Source organism: Rhincodon typus, chromosome 9 (assembly GCF_021869965.1).
Source record: "Rhincodon typus isolate 14 chromosome 9, sRhiTyp1.1, whole genome shotgun sequence".
Taxonomy (NCBI): Eukaryota; Metazoa; Chordata; class Chondrichthyes; order Orectolobiformes; family Rhincodontidae; genus Rhincodon; species Rhincodon typus.
Genome location: NC_063340.1, coordinates 23,762,007 through 23,787,354, shown reverse-complemented (window position 1 = coordinate 23,787,354; position 25,348 = coordinate 23,762,007). Strand labels below are relative to the sequence as shown.

General features: G+C 39.6%; 1 protein-coding gene across 1 annotated transcript in view; it reads left to right on the top strand.

Moving 5' to 3' along the window:
• The window catches only part of map3k4 (mitogen-activated protein kinase kinase kinase 4), a 174,450-nt gene that overhangs the window by 118,635 nt on the left and 30,467 nt on the right, over positions 1-25,348 (top strand). The window contains exons 12-18 of the mRNA XM_048600947.1: positions 2,780-2,941; positions 6,708-6,841; positions 6,927-7,005; positions 7,776-7,842; positions 11,792-11,888; positions 17,860-17,976; positions 20,654-20,754. Of these exons, the coding sequence (XP_048456904.1) occupies positions 2,780-2,941; positions 6,708-6,841; positions 6,927-7,005; positions 7,776-7,842; positions 11,792-11,888; positions 17,860-17,976; positions 20,654-20,754 (757 nt within the window). The remainder of the gene's footprint in view (positions 1-2,779; positions 2,942-6,707; positions 6,842-6,926; positions 7,006-7,775; positions 7,843-11,791; positions 11,889-17,859; positions 17,977-20,653; positions 20,755-25,348) is intronic.

The following is a 25,348-nucleotide window of genomic DNA, read 5'->3' as shown; positions in this document are numbered from 1 at the left end:
TGTGGTAGCCCCACAATGCCATTAATGAGGGATTTGCAGGATTTTGACCCAGTGACAGTGAGGGAACAACGATACATGTCCAAGTCAGGATGATGAGTGATCATGTTTCCATTTAACTGCTGTCTTTGTCCTTCTGGATGGAAGTGGGTTTGTAAGATGCTATTTAAGGATGTTTGGTAAATTTCTGCAGTGCAGCTTGCAGATAGTACACACTGCTGCTGCTGAGTGTCAGTGGTGGAAGGAGTGAATGCTTGTGGATATGGTGTTAGGCAAGTGGGGAGAATTCCATCACCTCCTGACTTGTCTTGTAGATGGTGAAAAGACTGTGGGGAGTCTGGAGGTCAGTTACTTGCTGTAGTATTCCTAGCCTCTGATCCACCCTAGTATTTATGTGGCGAATCCAGTTGAGTTTCTGATCAATGCTAGATCCATGGTGTTGATAGTGAGCGAGGGATTCAGTGATAGTAACACCATTGAATGCCAAGAGATGGTGATGCAATGGTCATAACCTACATTTGTATGGCACAAATGTTACTTGTCACTTTTCAGTTCAAGCCTGGATATTGACCAGGACTTGTTGCATTTCAATGTGGATTATTTCAGTATTTGTGAAGTTGTGAATGGTGCTGAATATAATATCTGGAATTCTATTTTTTTTTTGTCCATGTTTGAACTTGGGCTGCAATGAGGTCAGGAGCTGAGTGGCCCTGGCAGATCCCAAACTGGGCATCAGTGAACAGGTTGTTGTGAAACAGATGCAGCTTGATGACACTTAATGACATCTTTCATCACTTAATGATTGAAAGTAGACTCATGGGGAAGTAGTTGGCCATTATGGATTTGTTATGCTTTTTGTGTACAAGGCATACCTGAGCAATTTTTCACTTTGCTGAGTAGATGCCAGTGTTACAGCTGAACTGGAACGGCTTGTTTGGGTGAGTCCTGCTGGTGGGACAGGACATATCCAAGGCTGATAATGGTGGTATCTGGGGGTAGTCATACTCATGGAGTTATATCTTACATAGTGTCAGGCTGTTTGCTTGACTAGTCTGTGAAACAGTTTTCCCAATTTTGACACTAGCCTCCAGATGTTGATAAGGAGGACTTTGCTAGGTTGACAGGGCTGTTTTTGCTGTGGTCGTTTCCGGTGCCTAGATCAATGCTAGGTTGTCCGTCTGGTTTTATTTCTTTTTTAAGATTTCTTAGTAATTGATACAACTGAGTTCCCTGCTAAGCCATTTCAGAGGCAGCTGAGTCAACTATATTGCTGTGCATCTGGAGTCACGTGTGGACCAGTCTGGGTGAGGATGGCAGACTTCCTTCCTTGAAAGACATTAATGAACCTTCCTTTCCCAGCAGATGATTATCAACCTTGTATGAGCAAATGTGCGAGGATTCTGCCTTCATGAATATGCACGATCCTTGTAATGATTGAAGTGAGCAAATATCAAAAGGTCTTTTTACAAACATGCTGTGTGACCATATGGAGCAAAAATTGGTGAACATACATCTGGCAAAGTGATGGCTAGGACCGTAAAACTCATGGCAGCAGATTGGTTCTACATTCAGTGCTGTTCCTAATTTTTTTTTCTTGCACAAAATCAGATAGAACTATTGAGCAAACAAATGATCCATCACTACCTCTTTAAGCCTAGATAATGATGAAATTTTTGCCCACTTTTTTTCCTTGCTGCACTTCATGGAGTTGCTCTGTTCTCCAAAATCCGGAGTTCTCAGCTTTTGTGACAGTTAGAAAGTCATAGAGGCAAGTCACCTGAGAACTTCTATTTTACTGTGGAGTGATATTTGGCCATTGATATAAATAGTACAGAGTATTGTTTTTAGGAATGCACAAAGGATGAGAAATAACTAGGGGAAGAAAGATAAACCATGGGAGAAGAGTAGTAAACAGAGCAAAGTTTGGGAAAATAGCCTTAGGGCTGGCACACAACTTTCAGACCATAAGTTTTCACAGCCGTGAGGTTGTTGAAATGAGGGAAGTTTCTAATGCTGTTCTCAGAAATACCTAAATTTGTTTCTTTGTGTTCATCAGGATTCTTTCTTTTAATGTTTTGTTGCTTTTCAAATGGCTTTGTATTGTGAGTCTTGAAGGAACAATGGAAAACGCTTTCTAAGCCTTCAAGAATGTGTTCTTGCGAACCACTTATTTGAAAGCAGATCTTCCCTTTTTTAAGTTACTGCACAGATTGCATAATTTAGAACCTGTCTATAAGTGGATCATGTCATTTTAATTTTACGTGTCATTCCATTGGAAGTTGCTTTTAACAATTCATTGCAAGAAAGTTTATTTTTGCATTATTTTCACCTGTGCTCCATTTTGATGACATTGCTAATTTTATAAAGGAGCCAACTGTTTAAAACCTTGTTCTTTGCAAGACTATTTTAGAACACCCAGTTTTAGGAAACCCTGGCAAACTTTAATCCAGCAGAAGTAAAATTTCAGCTGCTTTTGGTTTGAAGAGATTCATAGAGTGCTCGTCTCGAACAGTTTAGAATGTTCACTGTTATGTATTCAGTTCAAATTGAGGTAGGATAAACATCGATAATTTGATACATTTATTACATAATCCATTATTATTTGGAGGTCAGTAGGTTGGAACGGTTCAGGGTATGTATTTCTGCTCTTGTAATAAAATACTGTTCCCTTTTTTGTTTAAATGTCCTTGAATTTGAGTAATACTGTTAACCTAACAAAAGTCTTAAATTTTTGCCATGGTGATTGGGTTGTTTTTTTAATGATTTTCAATTTACATTTCAGCAAGAAGCATTATTGCTGTGCAATAAGATTAGTAATGCAATTGATAGGATTGACCAGATGTTTAGTTCTGAGTTTGAAGCGGAAATGGATGAATCTGAACGTGCAACTTTACAGCAGTACTACAGGGAAACTATGATCCAAAGTTATAACTTTGGTTTTGAGGTAATGCTCCGGATTTTATTTGTATCTGTTGTATAAAGCAATCAGTAGTTTCTATGAACTATAATCTAAACTGAAGGTTTTTAGAAATAATGCTGTTTGTGACATCGGGTTTTGTTTTAAAAAATTACTTACCAATCAACAGTGCCTTATCTGGGATTACAGGGTGCCGTTACCCCACCACATTCCACATTCTTCAGCTGTTACCGTCAATATTGTTTAATTATCCTTGGCTCTGGCTTAATTTCATCAATGAGTGATAATAGATGTATTGGAATACTGCATTTTTGTCTGAAATTTTGTTACAACATATCTTAATTGCTAATGTTAGGCAGATCCGAGTTACAACCTTGAACCTGTAAACCTCAAATCAGTGATTAAGTCCTCTATAGCATGGACACTCAAGGTTGTTTTCATAACTTCACTTTTTTTTTTGTAAGCTGCTGTTCATGTTGTTCAGAATACCCCTATTTGCTGATAGTGAGCTAGTAAAATGTAAAGAAAATAGTGATAGGTTTTTTTTGTCCAATTAAATATTCTCCATTCCAAAGAACACATTTTCTTTTCATTTTGAATATTCATTTATTAAGTAGTCATTGGCTACACTTTATTTTCCCAATGTGTCTGTCGCATTCCCTACTACCCCTAACCAACATAGGGATTCTAAATTAATGTTACTTAATATCTGAGTTGTTCCATCTAACTAGCTGCTAGAAGTTGCAGTCTCGGGTCAAGGGAATCCACTGTGATCGTCAAAAGCAATTCACCTATAGCTACAGGAGATCATTCAGTACCTGCACCTGTTCTGTCATTCAGCTGAAGCTGTGCGCAGTTCTACTTTATATGCCTTTGTTTGATATCTAATGATGCTTTAATATGACAATTTATCAATCTCAGTCTTGATAATTGAAATTGACAGGATTTCTGGCCTTTAAGGAGCAAATTCGAGATTTCCATTACTTTTTTGAAGAAACTATGCCTCCTGATTTCACTTCTGAATGGCCTAGTTACAATTTTAAGTTTATTCCCCCACCTTGAGAATGTAGTTTCACTGTGTCTATCCTGTTATCATAACATAAAGAGAAGCTTTTCATTGGATTACCTATCAACCTTCTAAACTTTTGAAAATATAATCAAATTTATACTGTTTGTCCTTTTTAAGTGATCATCTCTTTTAGGTGAAAATGGTGCGTATCCCTCCAAAGTCAGTATATACTTTGAGTATGGTGCCCAAAGCTGAACGTAGTATTCCAGGTGGAACCGGACTAAGTCTCTATAAAACTGATTTATCATTTCCTTTCTGTACTAAACCAGACCTTTTTATAGAACAATATTAGTTTGACCTTTTTAGATTATCTTTTGTCGCTGTGCAGTAACTTTTGGTGATTTATGTACATGGACATCAAATCTGTTTGGTCCCCACAGTTCCTAAGCTCACATTAACATATTTGAATTTGACTTTCTCAAATTGTCAGAAGTAGGAGGAGTAGTCCATGAAAGCCCTCGAGCCTGCTGTATCTTTCATTTATATCTTCACTGATCTGACTGTAGCCTTAACACCATTTTCTTCCAAGATAGCCTGTGACTCCATTGTTGATTTTTTAAAAAAAAGGTCAAATTTGGCCTTTAAATAAATTGAGTTGCAGTGTCTCAGCATTCACTGCTTTGTAGGGAAGAGAATTCCAAAGTTTGATAACTCTCTAAGAGATTAGAAAAAGATTAGTGAAGACAACTGCAGTCAAAATGAGGAAGTTATAACAGGAACAAAGAGATGGCAGACCAATAGATTCTGGAACAGTTTCTGTGGATTGAAGGGTAGTTAATGTAACCCCACTATTTTTAAAAAAAGTAGGAAAAAAAAAGTTATAGACTAGTTAGCCTGGTTAGTAGCGGGAAAATGTTAGAATCTATTGTTTTTAAAAAAAAAAAAAATGAACAGCAGAGTACTTAGAAAGCAGTGACAGGATTAAGCCAAGTTAGCATGGGTTTACAAAAGGGTAATAATGCTTGACAAACCTACTGGAATTTTTTTGAGGATGTAACTAGCAGAGTTCATGAGAGGGATCCAATGAATTGGTTTACTTGGACTTACAGAAGGCTTTTGATAAGATCCCACAGAAGAGGACATAAAAGTAAAGGAGACAGGTGCAGGGCTGGATGAACACAGCAGGGCAAGCAGCATCATAGGAGCAGAAAGGCTGACGTTTTGGGCCTAGACCCTTTATCAGAAAAGGGGGAGGGGAAGGGGGTTCTGAAATAAATAGGGAGAGAGTGGGAGGCGGATAGAAGATGGATAGAGGAGAGGATAGGTGGAGAGGAAACAAACAGGTCGAAGAGGCGGGGATGGGGCCAGTAAAGGTGAGTGTAGGTGGGGAGTTAGGAAGGGGATAGGTCAGTCCAGGGAGGACGGACAGGTCAAGGGGGCGGGATGAGGTTAGTTGGTAGGAGATGGAGGTGCGGCTTGAGGTAGGAGGAGGGGATAGGTGGGAGGAAGAACAGGTTAGGGAGGCGGGGACGAGCTGGACTGGTTTTGGGATGCGGTAGGGGGAGGGGAGATTTTGAAGCTTGTGAAATCCACATTGATACCATTGGGCTGCAGGGTTCCCAAGCGGAATATGAGTTGCTGTTCCTGCAACCTTCGGGTGGCATCATTGTGGCACTGCAGGAGGCCCAGGATGGACATGTCGTCTGAGGAATGGGAGGGGGAGTTGAAATGGTTCGCGACTGGGAGGTGCAGTTGTTTATTGCAAACCGAGCGTAGGTGTTCTGCAAAGCAGACCCCGAGCCTCTGCTTGGTTTCCCCGATGTAGAGGAAGCCACACCGGGTACAGCGGATGCAGTATACCACATTGGCAGATCGGGGAAATCTCCTCTGCACCCTTTCCAATGCTTCCACATCCTTCCTATAATGCGGTGACCAGAACTGTACGCAATACTCCAAGTGTGACCGCACCGGAGTTTTGTACAGCTGCAACATGACCTCATGGCTCCGAAACTCAATCCCTCTGAGGGTTGAGAGTCTTTGGTACTGCTTGCCGCAGAAAGCTGCGCACAGAGCCCTTATGTATATTTAAGGCCGACTTGGATAAATTCTTAATCAGTAAGGGAATCGAGCATTACAGGGAAATGCAGGTGAGAATATGTGAAGAATGTCAGAACAACAATGAACCTATTTAAACAGTGGAGCAGGCTTGAATGACCTACCCCTGTTCCTATTTCTTATGATCTTCAACTGTGCAGATGTCCCATCATGTGAACCCATCTTCTCCTCCTCCTCAAATTCCATCCAGGGCCACAAAAAAAGGTCCAGTTTAAAGCCCTTTGTATAGAATTTGCCAAATCACCAAACCACATGTGGTCCAGTGGAAGGCAGTTCCAGAAGCACAGCCTCTTCTTTTTGATCTTTCTCATTTTTGCCCATTCCCTTCAGTTGCATATGATCACAAAAACCAAATGGCTGCAGATGCCGGAAATCAGAAACATAAGCAGCAATTGCTGATGAAATCTCAGCAGGTCTGGTAGCATGCAAGGAGAGAAAGCAGAGCTGATGATTCGGGTCCAGGGACCCCTCTTCCCATAGAAAGGACAGTTTCCAGTGTAACTCTTAGATCTTGAAAAACATTTACTTAATGAGCAGCGTTTTTTTCCTTGGGGATTGCTTTATTCTTCAGTTTCCTTTACGAAAGAAATATGATATTTTGCAGTTGAAGTTTAAGATCTCAATGTACTTGTATCTACAAATATTTTAGAATAACTTCTGTCTTTTCAGTATCACAAAGAAGTTGTGCGCCTAATGTCTGGAGAATTCAGGCAGAAAATGGGAGACAAATTTATAAACTTTGCTAGGAAATGGATGACTTATGTGCTCACAAAATGTGAAAGTGGAAGGGGAACAAGACCCAGGTTAGAAATACTCTTATGAACTTGTATTTTTGAGTATCTTCTTCCATATCAGTATTGTCCTCCTAATGTTATGATCTGTTCGCAGATGGGCAACTCAAGGCTTTGATTTCCTTCAAGCAATTGAACCAGGATTTATTTCAGCTCTTCCTGAAGATGACTTTCTGGTAAATTGGCTTCTTTGACTTGTAAATAATTATACCCACCTTTTATGGTCCATACAGTATGTTACCTGGTAGTTGTGTTTCAAGTGTTTTGTTAGTAAACTGGATAGGATCAAGTTGTATGGTGTTGCATTCCAATTGCATCGAAGAGCTTTATATTCAATTAAGTACATTCAAAATCTAGTCGTAATGTAGGAAATATAGCAGCCAATTTGCACACAGCAAGATCCCTGAAATAACAATAAATTAAGAATATTTTTTAGGCCTATTTATTTCTGTTCCTGTTCAAAATACTGCACTGCCCTTTTTTTTACACAAACCTGAAGGGTCAAACTGAGTCTCAGCTCAAAGATGGAAATTGCAATCCTGCTCATGAATTAAAATGTAACACTACATTCTCATTTGTCTTTTATTTTTAAAACGTGTGAAAGTGAAGGAAATGCTTATAATAGAGAGATAGGAAGAACTGCAGATGCTGGAGTCAGATAATGTTTATAATTGCCTTCTTTATTTTTCATTATAAACAGTTACTGATCTGGGAGGTTCACTTTGCTATAATACAGTATGTTCCATATTGATGTAGATTTTTACTTATTGAGAAGCAGTGCAGTAAAATCTTTTTTTTTGTGGTATACAGTCTGATTTTTACAGTATGTCATTTGGTTACAAATGGTATTTTCTATTGCTTGAATCTTGGACGAGTAAACTGACTGAATTCTCCACTATTGTTCGATCTCTAGTATTGAGATGTACCTTTTTTTGATTTTTTACAGAGTTTGCAGTCTCTAATGAATGAGTGTATCGGTCATGTGATAGGAAAGCCTCATAGCCCTGTGACAGGTTTGTGTTCTGTGGTCTGTGTTGTGTAATTAATACAGCTGGTAACAACTATGTTTTATGTCTGTTTATTTTTAGTTTGAAGCAAAATACTGAAGATGCTGGAAATCTGAAATATAAATCAAACATGCTTTATAAACTTAGATCATGTGGCATCTGAGAAGAGCAAGAAAGAAATGTATAGTTTTAAAGCGATAGCTATTGTATCTGTTTCACTGTCCACAGATGTCTTACCTGTTGGGTATTTATTGCATTTTTAGCTCATATTTTGAAATATTGCCATTCTATGCTAAGAATGCCCAATTCTACCTTTTCTACTCCCACTCCTTTAAACAACTATCTGCTTTCAGATTTAGACAAAGCGTCATAGAATCACTACAGTGTGGAAACAGGCCTGTCAGGTCTACTTCGACCCTCTAAAGAGTATCCCACCCTGACCCTCTACCCTAACACTGTAACTGTGCATTTCCCATCGCTAATCCACCTAGCCTGCACATCCCTGGGCATTATTGGCAATTCAGTATGGCCAGTCCACCTGACCTGCACACCTTTGGACTGTGGGAGGAAACTGGAGCACCTGGAGGAAACCCCTACAGATATGGGGAGAAAGTGCAAACTCCACACAGTCCCCAGAGGTTGAAACTGAACCCAGGTCCCTGGCATTGTGAGGCAGCGTTGCTAATCACTGCTACTGTGCTGCCCAATCTTGGCAATTAACTGTCAAATATCATGAGCTAGTGCATTGTCCATGGCAATATCTGTAACAGTTACAGTGCACTTAGTGTCATGTAGCATGGAAACAAACTCTTTGGCCCAACTTGTACATGCCAACTGGGTTTCCTAAACTGAACTAGTCCCATCAGCCTCTTTTTGGCCCATATTCCTCAAACTTTCCTATCCTTGTACTTGTCCACGTGTCTTTTAAATATTGTAATTGTACCCACCTCTACCACTTCCTCTGGCAACTTGTTCCATATACGCATCACCCTCTGTATGATAAAGTTCCCCCTCTGGTCCCTTTTAAATCTTTCTCCTCTCAGCTTAAACCTGTGCCCACTAGTTTTGGACTCCCGTACCCTGGAACAAAGACCTTGACAATTTATCTTATCTATGCTCCTCATGATATTATAAAGCTCCACAAGGTCATCTGTCAATCTCCTACACTCCAGGGGTAAAAAGGTCCAAGCCTGTCCAGCCCCTCCTTTATAAATCAAACCTTCCAGTCTTCGTAACATCCCTGTAAATCTTTTTTGCAATCTTTCCAGTTTAATAACATTCAAATGTGGCCTTACCAATGTCTTGTACAGCTGTAACATGACACCCCAACTCCTGTTCTTAATGCTTTGACTGATGAAGGCAAGTGTCCAAACACGACCTTCACCATCCTGTCTACCTGTGTACTTGCCAACTAGTTGTACTTTCCTTTCTTGCAGTACAAATGTTGGATATTTTCCTCTGAAATTATGTTAACAAATTGTCCTGACGAGTGCAAGAATAAAAGCTTCAACAAAATGTCTTATTTTTCATAATACACTGAAATATTGTTGTTGAGTTGGCAAACTCTGTCATTTTGTACTTTTGAGTTAGAATCTGTTTTAAAAAAATTACTGGCTGTCAGAGATCTCGTACCATTGTTCTTGAACATGCTGTCTTGCTATCTGGATGTCCCCATAAACTTGACTGGACTTTATGTAAGTTCAGTGTGCGGCTTGTTATGTTAAAATAATGTGTTTTGGCAATAAGATGGTGTTGGTCATACAGCTACTGCTTTACCTTGTTGATATTGTATGTCAGCAAGTTTTTTTTTCATATTCAGATGAACTACTACTATTTGAAATTGACAATTCAGCTAGCATATCTGAAAAGATGCCAAGCCATTCAATTTTTTTTAAAAATAAAAACTAAATAATTCGGTATCTGTGATTTTAGGTCTTTTTATTTCTCTTGGAAATCTTGACTATGTCCTTTTCGTATAGGTGCAAAATTAGACCATTTGGCCCAGTAAATCTGCTCTGCTATTCAATCAAGGCTGATCTGCTTTTCAGCCCCATTCTCTTGCCTTCTTCCTATAATCCTTGATCCCCTTACTAATCAAGAAAATATCTATCCCGGTCTTAAATATGTGTGACACAGCCCTCTGTGTCAATGAGTTCGACAGATTCACTACCCTCTGGCTGAAGAAATTCCTCCTTGTCTCAATTCTAAAGGGTTGTCCCTTCTTCTGAGACTATGACTCAGGTCCTAGTCTCCTAATAGTGGAAACAACATCTCCACATTCACTGTATCCAGGCCTCTCAGTATTCCGTAAGTTTTAATCAGATCCTCTGTCACCCTTCTAAACTTCTTCAAGTTCAGACCCAGAGTCCTCAACCATTCCTTATATGACAAGTCTTTCAACCCCAGGATCATTCTTGTAAATCTCCTCCAATACCAGCACATCCTCCTTTTTAGATGCAGGGCTCAAAAAAGCTCACAGGATTTCAAATACACAAGTGTATAACCTCATTTGCCCACTTTGTATTCCATCTGCTGCCTTTTTGCCCATCTCCTAGCCTGTCCAAGTCCTTCTGCAGCTTCCTGGCTTCCTCAACACTACTTGTCCCTCCACTTATCTTTGTTACTATGTTTGCAGATGACACCATGCTCTCAGTTCCTTCGTCTAGATTGTTAATGTGTAAGGTAAATAGTTATCGTCCTAGCACTGACCTCTATGGAACTCCACTAGTCACCAGCTCTCATCCTGAATAAGATCCCCTTTACCCTCCTCTGCCTTCTGCCGCTCAGCCAATCCTTTTACCCATGCCATACCTTGCCCCTCCTGTGTGGCACCTTGTCAAATGCCTTTCGGACATCCAAATAGATCACGTCACTGGCTCTCCTTTGTCTAACTTGCTCATGTTCTACTCAAAGCATTCTAACAGATTTGTCAGGCATGACCTCCCCTTGATGAAGCCATGTTGACTCAGCCTTATTTTACCATGCACTTGCGAGTACTCTACAATCTCCTCAATAATCAACCTAAAAAGTTACCAGTAACTTGAGGTCAGGTTAACCGGCCTATAATTTCCTTTCTTCTGCCTCCCTCCCTTAAACAGGGGTGTTACATTTGCCATTTTCCAGTCCTCTGGGACCCTCCCTGACTCTAGTGATTCTTTAAAGATCACCACCAATGTCTCCACAATCTGCTCAGCTGTCTCCTTTAGAACACTGGTGTGTAGTCCATCTTGTTTGGATAATTTATTCCCCCTTCAGACCTTTTCAGCTTCCCCAGCACCTCTTCCATTGTAATAGCTTCTACATTCGCCTCTGCCCCCTGATTCTCTTGAGGTTCAACTTTTATATAAATAAATGCAAAATAATATTTGAAAAATATTAATACACTTTTTAATATTGAAACAATCTTTAAAACAAAATTTATAATCACATTAAACACCATGATAAAAATTCAGCTAACTTGTTGCTAACGTAAATCACCAAATAAGCTGTAACTAAACAGATTGAAGTCGGATTTATGTCATCACTAAACTTAAAAAGAAAACTTGTCTTTTTGACTCTTTGAAGAATTTTTCCAGTTAGTTTTACTCTTTCTATGGCCCAACAAATTATTCCATTTCTTGTATTCATGGAATTCCACTTTGAAAGTTGCTGTTGACTCTGCTTCCACCACTCTTTCAGGCAGTGAGTTTCAGATTATAACTTGCTGTTTAATTTTTTTGAGTATATTTATATGCGTTACATCCTTTTGTATCAACTATAGTATGCAGCATGTGAAAGAACTCCCCTCATTTGTTGTCATCATGCTTTGTACTCGAGCTAATTGTATTAATTAATTTCGCAGCAGTATTGGTTCGTGTTTGCAAGTTTTCTCATGTTTATTTAAGAGTTATTATTGATAATATTATTGTCACTCCAGTATATGTGACCTTGCATTAACTTCAATATGCATTTTCAGGAATTCATAGAAATAGTCCTCGTCCTATCAAAGTACCTCGATGCCATAGCGACCCACCAAATCCTCATCTCATCATTCCGGCACCTGAGGGATTCAGGTAAAGTGCTTTGATTGGTTCTGTTCACTTTTTGATGCGGCTTGAGAACAGGGTTGGAAGAGTTATTGACTCAACACTTTTTGTTAAGGCATTCTTATAATGAAGTGACAATGCCCAAATCATTGTATTTCTTAATACAAAAACCTATTTGCCAATTCAAGATAATTAAGACACCAAGCTTTCTTCACTAATATCAGATTCCAGTGTTCTTGGTTTTATTGGCTTGTGAAAAGTGGACCCCTGCCAGAGATTCTGAAAATGCTTGTAAACTGTATTTCAATATTGACTAAACTCAAACTAAGCTGTCAAGTTGTCATACCATTTTCTTGTAGTCTGTGTAACCAGCATTCATTTCATTGCAGTCTCTATAACAAATTTGAGATTCTCCTGCATTCTGGCTGACTAATAGTCAATCTTATGCAGTCTCTCTGACCAGTAGCCAACTTGTCACAGATTCTCTGACAAACAACCATTTTTCAGTCTTTCTGACTAATCATTACTTGCCTGCATGCTCTATGATCAGTAGTCATCATCCTGCTTCCTTTTTAGCCAAGAGTTATCCTCTCGCACTCTCATCCCCTGAATAGACAAGCTCCTACAATCTCTGCACAATAGTCATACTGTTTATTAATAATATTTTAATTTATTTTATAAAGTTTTTGATTGCTTTTTCATTTACAAGAATTGGGAATTGCTAGCAGGGTCAACATTTGTTCCGCAACTGTCACTACCCTTGAGGTGGTGATGGTGAGTCTTTATCGTGAAGTATGACAGTCTTTCTGGTAAAGCTATACCCATAGTGCTCTTAAGTAGAGAGTTCTAGGGTATTTACTAAATGGCAAGGAAAGAACAGCAATATATTTCCAAACCAGCTTGTTCTGTGACATGGAGAGGTAATTTAACAATGTCCTGCTGACCTTGTTCTAGGTTGTAAAGGTTGCATGTTTAGGCAGTCTTATTGAAGAAGCTTTTGTAAATTACAACGGTGAATTTTGTATGCATGATACACTAGTGGAAGGAATGAATGTTGAAGGTAGTGATTGGGATGCCAGTCATGGAGCCACTTTGTCCTAAATGGTGTCACAATCCCTAAGTTCTTTCGGAACTGCATTCATCTAAGCAAGTGGAGTATTCAATCACATTCTTGACTTATTGCTCTAAGAGGTTAGATAGCACAGTTTTGATATGGTGGAGCTAGTTATTTTACTGGTCAGTGGTAATTCCAGGATATTAATGTTGGGGGATTCAATGATTGTAATGCCACTGAATGTCAAGAGGGCGGTGGCTAAACTTACTCTTGCGAGAGATGGTTATTACTTTGGCCCTGTTGTGTTACTTATATTACTTGCTCATCATAAGCCTAAGTCTGAATGTTGTCCAGATTTTGCTGTGTGGGCTGACTGCTTCATAATCTGAGGAGTTGCAAATAAAGCTGAACACTTTAATCATCAGTCAGCATCCTCACCTTTTATCTCATAATAGAGAGGGAAGGACATTGATGAAACAACTGAGGATGGTTGGGCCTAAGGCACTGAGAAACTCTTGCTTAGATGATTGATCTTCAATATCCGTCATTATTATTGAGTAGGCTAGGCATAACTTTGGCTAGGAGAGAATTATTTCCTAATTACAGTAAGCCAAAGTTTTACTAGGACTCCCTGATGCTAGTCTTGGTCAAATGCTAATTTGACATCATATGCAGCTACTTTCACCTCATTCAGGAATTCCACTGTTTTGGCTGTTTGTACAAAAACCACAGTGAAATCTGGAGTTGTGGTCTTGGCGGAATCCAAATTGAGTGTTGATAATGTTAATTAACCAATACCCTGTTTATCAATTGCAATATCAGCAACCTCTTCATCATCTTATTGGTGATTGAAAATAGACTGGTGGGGTTGTAATTAGCTAGAAATTTTTGTAGTTTTGCTTTTTGTAGACAACTGCACAATTTTCAACATTGTCAGGTTGATGCTAGTAGTGCAACTGTACTGAGACAGTTTACTGAAAGACATGGCTATCCTGGACACCAGCCTTCAGCAGTAAGCCAGAATGTTTTTGGGGCCAGTAACTATTTCTGTATACAATGTGTTCTGTTTCCTTGATATCAAGAAGTAAACTGAATTGACTTCTATGACTTAGCAGGAGGCAAAGACTGATCAGACAGTCAACACTTCTGGCTGGTTCCAAATGTTTCAGCCTTGACTTATGCACTTGCACGCTCAGCTCCAACTTTATTGACTATGGGAATTTATGTGGAGCCATGCCTTTTGTTAGTTGTGTAGTTGCTGCCTCCCATTCATGTCTCTGGCAGAACTGCAAGGTGCTGTTCTGATTAGTTGGATTAAATTATTGCTTAATTCTGCCTAGAAAAAACATTTTAGTGTAATTGTAATCTTATCAGTTTGGCTTGTTATCTTGAGATATATTTGTTGCTACTCTAGTCATGTGCTACTGCGCTCACTAACTTACAGGCTGTGGGAAATATTTAAATGAATGATACAGAATTTTCATTGTAAGTTAATTCCCTTTTACAAAAAAAACTCAGCAAGAGAGAGATCCATCCACAGCTTAATAAGCAAGTCAGCATAAACCAACCATGGTTAACCAGGAAAGTAAGGAAGTTCAAATTGTAAGAAAATAACGTGAAATGTGGCAAAGATTAGTTATAATCCAGAGGATTGGAAAGTTTTAAAAACCAAGAAGAAACAAAAGTCAAAAAAATTAGAGAAAATAGGCCTTGATGGTAAACATAAAAGTAGTATCAACATGGACAGCAAGAGCTTCTTTAAATATAAAAAAGAAGGGGGCCAAAGTGAACATAGGCCCTTTAGAGAATAAGGCTCAGGAAATAATGAGGAGTTAAATAAATACTTTGCATCAGTCTTTGCTGTAGAAGACATTAATAGCATTCCAAAATTAACAAATCCAAGATCAAAAGTAGGAAAGCAAATAAATGCAGTAACTATCACGAGAGAAGTTGTACTGGGGAAGCTAATGGAGCTAAAAGTCAATAGGTCCCCTAGTCCTGACTGGATGCAACCTAGAATTTTTAAGCGATGACAATGGCTATCATTGATGTTTTTCTTCGATACCACTCATGGTGGTGTTCCACTATCTCTCAAACTGTAATCCCTTGCCTTTATATTCAGTGGATCTATTTTCTATGCAAAGAACATATTTCCTTTGTGATCCCATTATTCATGCCTTGATTATTCTCTATCAAAGCATATCTAGATATGAAATTATAACCACTGTTATCGAAGAGTTGGATTTTAAGTGGCTGTTGGTGCATTTGGAGTATTCTCTCTTGCATCTTCCCAGTATTTGATCAGAGTTGTCAGCTTGATTTCGACAACAGGTTCCATGTCAGTGATGTTACGCTTAAGCCACTGGGCATTTTCCCACTGTTGCTTTTCATATGTTCAGAGTGCGGCATTGAGAAAGTATCTCCAAGTTTGTACTATTTTATATTTGCACTCTGTTGCAACCAAATTTTGTTGTTTTTTTGGTAGATAGTATGCCTGTTGTTGATATAAAAATGAGCTTACTGCTTTGTTTGTTTAAAAAAAAAAATGCTTCAAGGATCATGTCATAAGCCTTGTGCATACCAGGAAAGTGATCTGTATCACAGTCAGAACTGTGGTAGCTACACGTATTGAAAATACTATTGAGAAAGGAAAAGCTCTGATCTAGAATGTTGTCAGGATTCCTTGTGGTACATTTGATTCTGAAGGCAGGTGACAGTTGCACAAAACTCATGGTAGCAGAAAAATTCAACTAGCCTCTATTTGCTCTCATTTGTCTACCCTAGGCTCTAATGTCTGTCGGTGCCTCTTGGTTTGTGCCCACACTTGTTTTGAAATCCTCCAGTAGTGAAAGATATTCTACCTTGGGAATTTTGCCAATAGCATATCAAGTGTGACATAAACTTTTGCTCTGTAGTAGAGCAGTGTTTTCTTTTAACTGGATTAAACAGTGCTAGTCATCTTTTAAAAATTCTATGGCCTCTGGAACAGTTCCTATCGATTGGAAAGTAGCTAATGTAATGCCACTATTTTAAAAAAGGTGGTGTAGAGAACACGGAATTATAGTGGTTGCCTGATATCAGTGGTAGGAAATACTAGAATCTGTTATAAAAGATTTGACAGCAGAGCATTTGGAAAACAATGATAGAATCAGAAAGAGTCGGCATGGATTTGCGAAAAAGAAATCATGTTTGATAAATCTACTTGAGGATGTAACTGGGAGAACAAGGGAGCCAGGTGATTTGGGTCACTTGGACTTTTCAGAAAGTGTTCAATCGAAGTAGTGTTCAATATGAGAGATGACGAGCAGTCCCCGGATTCCAATTTTTAAGTCTGTTAAGTTGATTTTTGCACAAGTCAGAACACGTTGCAGGACGATATGAAATAGCTGTTCATAAGTACAGGAAATATTCATATGTTGGATCTTTAAAATTACACCCCTGCATGGGATTGCGTGTGTTCAGAAAAAAAGTGAGCATTTGTAAGTTGAACATTGGTAAATCAGGGAGCCCCTGCAATTCTGATGAAGTGGTCTAGGCCTGAAACGTCAGCCTTCCTGCTCCTATGATGCTGCTTGGCCTGCTGTGTTCATCCAGCACTACACCTTGTTATCTCAGCCCCTGTATACCGTTGTACTGCTATTTCTGGTGGGCCCAACCTCCTAATGTGACAAGATATACCCAGATGTGGTGATGGAGGAATCTGGAAAGTTGGCTGAATGGTATAATTCGATATGACTACTAGGCTTTTGCTGGACTTGTCTGTGGAATAGCTCTTCCAGTCTTGGCACAGGACCTCAGCTGAGGATGATTGCAGAGCCGAGTGTGCCTTTGGCCTTTCAGAATCTGGTTATTGAGGTCAATGCTAGGTGAGCAATCCGGTTTTATCCTTAATGCTGATTTAAAGCAGTCATGATAAACAATGGTAGGCTATTTCAGACAGCAGTTAACAGTCAATCACATTGCATTATGTCTAGAGTGATTTAACAGCTAGATCAGGTAAGGAAGACCAATTTTCTTAAAGCAAATTGGCTTTATGGCAATCGGGTAGTCATTGCTTATACTAGGTTTATAAGTTCCAGATTGATTATAATTTAATTAATTAAATTAAAATTCCCCAGCTATCGTGGTGGCATTTGAACTCATGTCTCCGGATAATTAGTCCAGACCCCTGGATTACTAGTCCAGTAACATAACCGCTATACTACTGTACCCCTTTTGTCTGTGATTCTTTGGCTTTGCTATCTGCTCTCAGCATTTATAATGGTAAGTGTGACCTGTACTGCATGCTGTTAATATGTGCATGAGATCAATGTTACTTGACTCTATTGAGAAAAACACATTTTAAACTTTATTCTAAACCAAGAGCTAACCACTTCAGTTGCTCACTTGATAACCTACTAGTAGGTTTTTTTTAAACCAAAGGTATGTTAACTTCTAGTTTCTACTGATGACCAGTAGTATTAGTTAGAATATTACCTTGCCTTAGATGTCTGCTAACTTTCAAGCCTCGACAAAGCCAGTTGATAAATTGGAAACTAAAGAACTTAATCTTACGGTGAACACTGAGTATTATGGCATTTTTCAATTACAGTTCATTAGAATCATTTTCTGGTTGCAATATGATAATTGAGCGACCTGCAGTAGCACTGGGAAATAATGCTTTTAACTAATTTATACTACGGTTTTATTTCGTACTAGCATCAGTGGTGCAACTTCATTTGCAGAACAACTTTTAAGGCAATTTTTTTTTTAATGGTTGTGTTATGCTCAATGCAAAAATGAGGGCACATGGGCAATTTTTTAATTCTGAGATTTCTTCTGTTATCAAACCATAAATGTTATCTCTTTAGAAAGGAAAGTGCATGTCATTTTCATTTATTTTTCTTATATTGTCAGCTATATTTTCATGCTCAAGTTGTTCTCTATATCTTTCTTTTATAACAGCCCGAGGAGTCTTGGCTCTGAAGTGCGGAACCAATGTGTAGCTGTTGCTATTCGCTCGCCACCTATAGTGAGTGACCTCAATCTCGTCAAATCTGCAAGCACTGCTAATGAATTAAGGTATTTTCACCCGTAGCATGAACAGATACCGTTTACAGTGCTATACAATATTCTGCACATATCAATTAAGAGAAATATTTAACCTTGATGCTCTTGTGATTTAAAGGGTTTTGCAGCACGCAGGGAAATAGGAGCAGAGTAGGCTATTTGTCCCCTCAAACCTGTTTCATTCAACTAGATCATGGCTGATCTACCTTAATGCCATTTTCCTGCATTATCCCCATATCCTTTGATGTCTTCCATAACTAGAAATCTTTATTTTTTTAAAAAATCTTGAATCTATTCAAGCTTACACATCCCTCTAGGGTATAGAATTCTAAAGATTCAGTGCCCTCCAAAATTTCTCCTTATCTCAATCCTACATAGCCTATATTTTATTCTGAGCCTGTCCCCAATTCTAGATCCCACAGCTGGGAAATGACCATTGCACTGTTGAGTACTGCAAGAATGTTGTAAGCTTTGGCGAGATCACATCTCATTCCTCTGAGCTCTAGAGAATATAGGCCCACTCTCCTCCTTCCTCTGGTAAGAAAACCAAAACTGTGCATAGTACTCCAAGATATTAAAGAATTGTGCAGGTGAGTCTCACCGACGCTCCTACACAACTGCACCAAGGCTTCTTTACTCCTGCACTCTCATCCCCTTGGAACAAAGGCCAAAATATAATTGCCTTCCAAACTGCATGCTGCACATGACATTAACCTTTAATAATTTATGAATAGAGACACCCAGGTCCCTATGGACATTAGTTTTTTTTCTCCCCCCCCCCCCACAATCTCCCATCATTTAAGAAATACCCTGTATTTCTGTTTGCCCTGTCAATTATATAGTTCAATCAATTGAAAGGTGCTTTCATGAAATTTTCTAATAACTCTATTTTCTTCTTAGCATTAGAACTGCAATAGAGAAGGCTCATGCTAATTGTAATTACATTACTTGCTATAGTATTTTGCTATAGAAGATAATATTTCTTCTATCATCTTTAATGTCAGATGCTTGAAAATGTAGAATTAAGGAGGCAATATGGAAGGAGCTTTCCTTTTTAAACAGGAAGAAACAAATAATATGTTTATTTAATGATGAGATGTGGATGTTACATTAAGTGCCGATCCCTAATTGCCTGTTAAAGGTGGTGGTGAGCTGTTTTTTGTGAACCACAGCCTTCCATGTGGTCTAAGTATGTCTGCAGTGCTGTTAGAAAGAGCATTGGCCCAGCAACAGTGGAAGAGTGGTAATATAGTTCCACACTGGGATGGCTTAAAGAGGAACTTGCAGGTGTTGGCATTGCTGTGTGTCTGCTGGCCTTCTAGGTGGTAGAAGTTAAGGTTGGAAAGGGATGGCGCAGAAAGTAGGAGTTCACTTTGAGAACAGGGAGAAAAGGGTTTCAAAAAGGTGGCATGGAGAGCAAGAGTTCATTTTATGAAGGGCAGAGTGAGTGGCAGAAAGTATAAATTCATTTCAGCAAACAGCGAGAAAAATGAGTATTAAAGAGCAACTTGGAGTGTGAGAGTTCATTGGGAAAACAGTGAGAACACTGAGTCTTCAAAAGGTGACGCACAGTTCACTTCGAGTGGTATGGAGACTAGAACTTGGAGACTGAGTTTAAAAGAAAAGACATCTCCTATTCAAGATCAAGATGAGAAATCTCAGAGTTGAGATTTATTGGAACTCTACCCCAGTGAGCATTGGAGTTGTGATCTCTGAATATTGATAAGACAGAGAAAAATAATTCTTGATTAACAAGGGAGTAAATCGGAATCAAATGTAGGCAGGGAACTGGAATTAGAACCATGAGCTTCTAAAAGTTCAGAGCAAGCTGAAGCGCCAAATGGCCTACTTCTACTCCTGATTTGTATTAAATGTTTGGAAGCTGCTGTGAGGAACCTTGGTGTGTTGCTGCAGTATATCTTGTCAGTGATGTACCCTGTTGTTACTGCATCAACATTGCTGTAGGCAGAGAGTGTTTTTACATTTCAACAGCAGCAAATCTTCATGTAATCCTCCATGTGAAACATGATAGATCATGTTAAAATACAGTCAAACTCTGTTTCCCATATTGAAGGTTTATACATTGGTCTTTGATTTAATTGTGTAAGACTGCAGATCACTAGGTGATTCATGCTTATTAAAAATTAAAAGTTGTAACTAATGTATCAAGCATACTACTTGATGGGTCATTAAGTTACAGTGAAAGCTGGATTGGTCAATTATTCAGAAGGAAGTGTATAGTAAACTGTTTGTAAGCTCCTTTTTACTCAGCCACTCATCAGTAGCACCTTAAATTTACTTCTCTTTGAGTTTGTCTGCACTTGCTTTCAATGGCTGAGCAATTCACAGTTCACTTTCTGTACCTGCCAATTTTGATTAACATGCCTGCAGAAGCTGGTATTATGCCTCTGCTCTTACTTTCTTAGTATATCAGTGGCATCTGAAACCTTTTATCTGCCAGGCGGTGTCTCATTTGATGAAGAGAGTAGAATTAGTATGGCTAGTGACAAGAATCTGAAATAACTCCCTAATACTGTACTCCTTGAAATACACAGGGAAAGTATTGTGTTTGCAGTTTTTAAAAACATATTCACATGATATAATGCCAAGTGCATTGCCAGTAAAAGTTTGAAGTATGTGTTAGATATGTTAAAATAGTTTAAATGTGATTTTGTTCCTTTGAAAATAGAGGTTCAAGTGTCCCTGAAAATGACCGCCTAGCGTCCATAGCAGCTGAACTGCAATTCAAGTCATTAAGTCGACATTCCAGCCCCACTGAAGATCGTGATGGTAAGGAAGTGGTGATTCCTTGATGTAATACACTTAAGATGCAGTGTTTTATAACAGCCAACAACTGGCCCTATCCTAACCCTGACCCTGTCCATCCTATTTGCGTCAAACTGCTGACCACCCAACTTCCTTGCCTGGCCAGTATGTTAGCAGGTTTTGTTCATGGCTTTCTCTCCACATACTGTCCTCATCCCCATCAAATCTGCTGCCACACAAAAAAAACAAGTTGAGCCCAAGTGTCTCTAATGTTATAACCTACTGTCATATCTCTCGACCCCCGTTTCTTTGAATGTTCTGTCACCTTCAGAATCATGTCTATCTTTCTTGCATTTCCATATTTGAACTCCTGCAATCTAGGTTCTTCTCCAGAGCTCTTGGAGTCATTAATTACATTCTATGTAATTGTGTCTAAAAGTACAGCATTAGGGTCCTCATAACCAGGTACAGTCACCTCTATGTCCATCCTGACTCACTCAATCTCTTTACTGTTGCGAAAACACATTATTAAAGGTGTTTTTAAATAAATGCAAGTTATTATTCATGTGCCAGTTGTTATTGATAATAATGAAGCTGAACCCTTGCGCTTCCCTGTGATAGTAGAATACATTGAGTTACATTCGTGGAGTATCAGGCGCTAATGGACAGAGAAGCTTAAGGTGTGGAATTTTCCACTTCATGGAGTGGCATGGGCCGTAGCTGGGAATTTGAGAAAGTATTGGTGTCTCAGTTTCAAAAAAGATCGTTTCCTGATTTTCCCCTTAACAGTGACTTCAGAATCTCTCTACTAAACTGTGACTACCTTATTTCAATGCATTTGCTTCTCTTCCTAAGTCCAACATGTCTAATTCCTGTGCCACTTCCAACTGTCCTGTCTTTGCCCGAGAAACTGGACAGTGCCAATTCATGACAGTAAAGTCATTGGTTCCTCGGTTGCTGCAGCCGAGAGGGTTGGCACAATCCATCAGGTACTTGATTGAAAGCAATCCTGAGGATTTTTTCCCTTGCAGTTTGGGGATTGGCCCGCAGTCGGTTCTGCAGGTCATGTGTAAAAGGGATTACAGGTACATACGTCCGGATGCTGTTGAGACATCAGTGTTGAGGCTGTCCTGCCAAGTAAGCCCAGTGGCTTCGGGAAGTAATGGACAGGAGGCAGTCCATGGAGCCCTGAGGAATGTGAGGAAAACCAACCAGTGAATGAAGTTCACTGGACTTGGTCACGGAGGAAATGAATACAGTTAGAGGGGGCAATTCAAGTCAGGCTGGGATCACATAGAGCATAGGACAGGCATTAGAAGCTCCAAAATAAGGGTATTAACAATCACTCTGGACTCTGCACGGGAGAGTGTATGGCCACCAAGGGCTTGCCATTTCATAAAGGCACAGGGTGTGGCGTTTAAATTTAATAACAGTATTATATGAATGAGTCGAGCATAAATTGTGGGAAATGCAGGTGAGGGAAGGTTGTTAAAGGCCTTTGGGGGATGCAGACAACAGCATACAGAGGGAAAAGAGAGCATGAAGAATTGGTGGAATCATCCTTCATCTCAGGTGGAGTCTGCAAGTCACTCGCGAGGATATGTATGCAACCTTTGGCATTTTTGATCCAAAATCAGCTGCACAATAGCAGTATAAAATGGCTGCCACCACATACAGAGAAAATGGAATAAATGAAGTGATGATAGGTGCAATTACATTAAATGTTTATCTATTGATTTAGTTATACCACACATCTGATGTCAAATTGTATTTCATCAGCAAGAATTCATTGTCCAAGCATGCAGGTTACAGATCAAGGTCTCAAAGAACCATGACTAATTGTTTCCTTGTCATGTCAGTTAAGCAAATATAATCAAACAAGCTAACTTTAAAATGTCATCTGAGCTTGGCATTCCTAAAATGTATTGTATAGCTAACAGTGGAAGACAATACTTTGGAGCTGTCATGTTCATGCAGTGAACTATAAATATATATATAGTTTATTGCGTGAACATGACAGCTCCAAAGAATTGTCTAAGAAGCATAATGATACTTGTTTGGAATAATGGTATGGGGCAGTCACAGTAGCTCTTTTTTAGTAGAGAATTCTACAGTTTCTGAAAACAAAAATAAAAAGGCACGATTCGTAAACATGCTAAGTGTTTAAACTTACTGAGATGTTTGTTCTGAAGAAGGGTCACTGGACCTGAAATGTTAACTCTCATTTCTCTCCAGATGTTGCCAGACCTGCTGAGTAATTCGAACAATTTGTTCTTGTTTCTAACATTTCATTTGCCTTCCTAACTGCCAACTGAACCTGCAGGTTAACCTTGAGAACCCTGCACTAGGACTCAAGTCTCTCTGTGCTTCAAATTCCTGAAGCCTTTCCACATTTAATAGTCTACACCTGTATTCCTACCAAAGTGTATAACCTCACACTTCCCCATATTGTATTCCATTTGCTACTACTTGGCTCACTGTTCTAGCCTATCGAAGCCCTTCTGCAGCCTCCCCACTTCCTCAGAGCTACCTTCCCGTCCACCTATCTTTTTGTCATCTGTAAATTTAGCAATAATGCCCTCAGTTCTTTTGTCCAGATCATTAATGTAAAACATGAATAGTTGCAGTCCCAACACGGACAACTCCTCTAGTCACCAGCTGCTATCCCGACAAAGATCCCTTTATACGTATTCTTTGCCTTCTGCTAGCCAACCAATCCTCTCTCCATGCCAGTACCTTGCCCCTGGTGCTATGGGCTGTTATCTTATTTAACAGCCTCCCATGTGGCACTTGTCAAAGGTCTTTTGGAAATCCAAATATATCACTGGCTGTCTTTTGTTTAACCTGTTCGTTACCTCCTCAAAGAATTCTAGCAGATTTGTCAGGCATGATCTCCCCTTGACAAAACTGTGCTGACTCGGCCCTCTTTTACTGTGCACTTCTAAGTACCCTGCAGTCTCATCCTTAATGGACTCTTAAAGTCTTTCCAGTGACCGAGGTCAGACTAACTGGCCTATAGTTTCCTGTCTTCTACCTTCCTTTCTTACACAGGGGTGTCGCATTTGCCATTTTCCATTTTCCAGTCCTTTGGGATTCTCCCTGACTCTGGTGGTGATCTTTAAGGAATCACTAATGTCTGTAAAATCTCCGCAGCTATCTCCTTCAGAGCTATGGTATGTAGTCCATCTGGCTCGGGTGATTTATCCACCTTCAGACATTTTCAGCTTCCCCAGCACCACCACCTTAGTGATGACTGCTACACTCCCCTTTGGGCCCTGACTCTGTTGAAGTCTGTTGTGCTGTATGTGTCTTCCATTATGAAGACTGGTGCAAAGCACCTGTACAATTCCTGTGCCTTTCTTTGCTCTCCATTACTACTACTTCAGCCTCATTTTCTAGCAGTCCAAGGTCCACTCTTGCCCCTCTCTTACCTTTTAGATAGTTTTAAAAAAAACTTGCAATTTTCTTTTATATTACGAGCTAGCTTACTCTCCTATTTCATCATCTAAGCCTTATTGCTTTTTTAGTTATCCTCTACTGGTTTTTAAAGCCTTCCCAATCCTCTAGCATCCCATTAATCTTCATCGCATTGTATGTTTTTTCTTTTACTTTTATGCTGTCCCTGATGCCCCTTGTGAGCCATGGTTGCCTCATCCTCCCTTAATATGTATCATCTTCCTTTGATGACTTTCTGCTGTCCCTCCCAGATTATCCCAGAAACTCCTGTCCTTGCTACTCCACTGTCTTCCCTTCTAGGCTCCCCTCCCAATCAACTCCCTCTCAGACTGCAGGGTGAATTCTGTCATATTATGGTCACTGCCTTCTAAGTCTTTCCTTCATCTTATGCTCCATAGAACATAGAACAGTACAGCACAGTACAGGACCTTCGGCCCACGATGTCGTGCCGAACTTTTACCCTAAACCTAAGGTCTAGCAAATCTCCACCCCTACCTTATACTATCATCCATATGCCTATATAATGGTTGCTTAAATGCCCCTAATGAGGCCGATTCCACTACCCTCTCCGGCAATGCATTCCACGCCCCGACCACTCTCTGAGTAAAGAACCTATCTCTGACGTCTCCCCTATATCTACCCCCACTCACTTTAAAACTATGCTCCCTCGTAATAGTTACTTCCACCTAGGAAAAAGTCACTGGCTGTCCACTCTATCTATACCTCTGATCATTTTGTACACCTCTATCAAGTCACCTCTCGTCCTTCATCGTTCTAAAAAGAAAAACCCTAGCGCTCTCAACCTTTCCTCGTAAGAGCTTCCCTCCATTCCAGACAACATCCTGGTAAATCTCCTCTACACCTTTTCCAATGCTTCCACATCTTTCCTGTAATGAGGCGACCAGAACTGGACACAATACTCCAGATGTGGCCGAACCAGGGTTTTGTATAGCTGGAGTATAACTTCACGGCTCTTGAACTCCATCCCTCTATTAATGAAAGCTAACACACCATATGCCTTCTTAACAACTCTATCCACCTGGGTGGCTGCTTTCAGGGAACTGTGGACATGAACTCCATAATCAAGTCTGTCTCATTCTACATCATCAAATCCAGATATGTCGGTGTCCCACAAGCTTGTCCAAAAAACCATCTCATATGC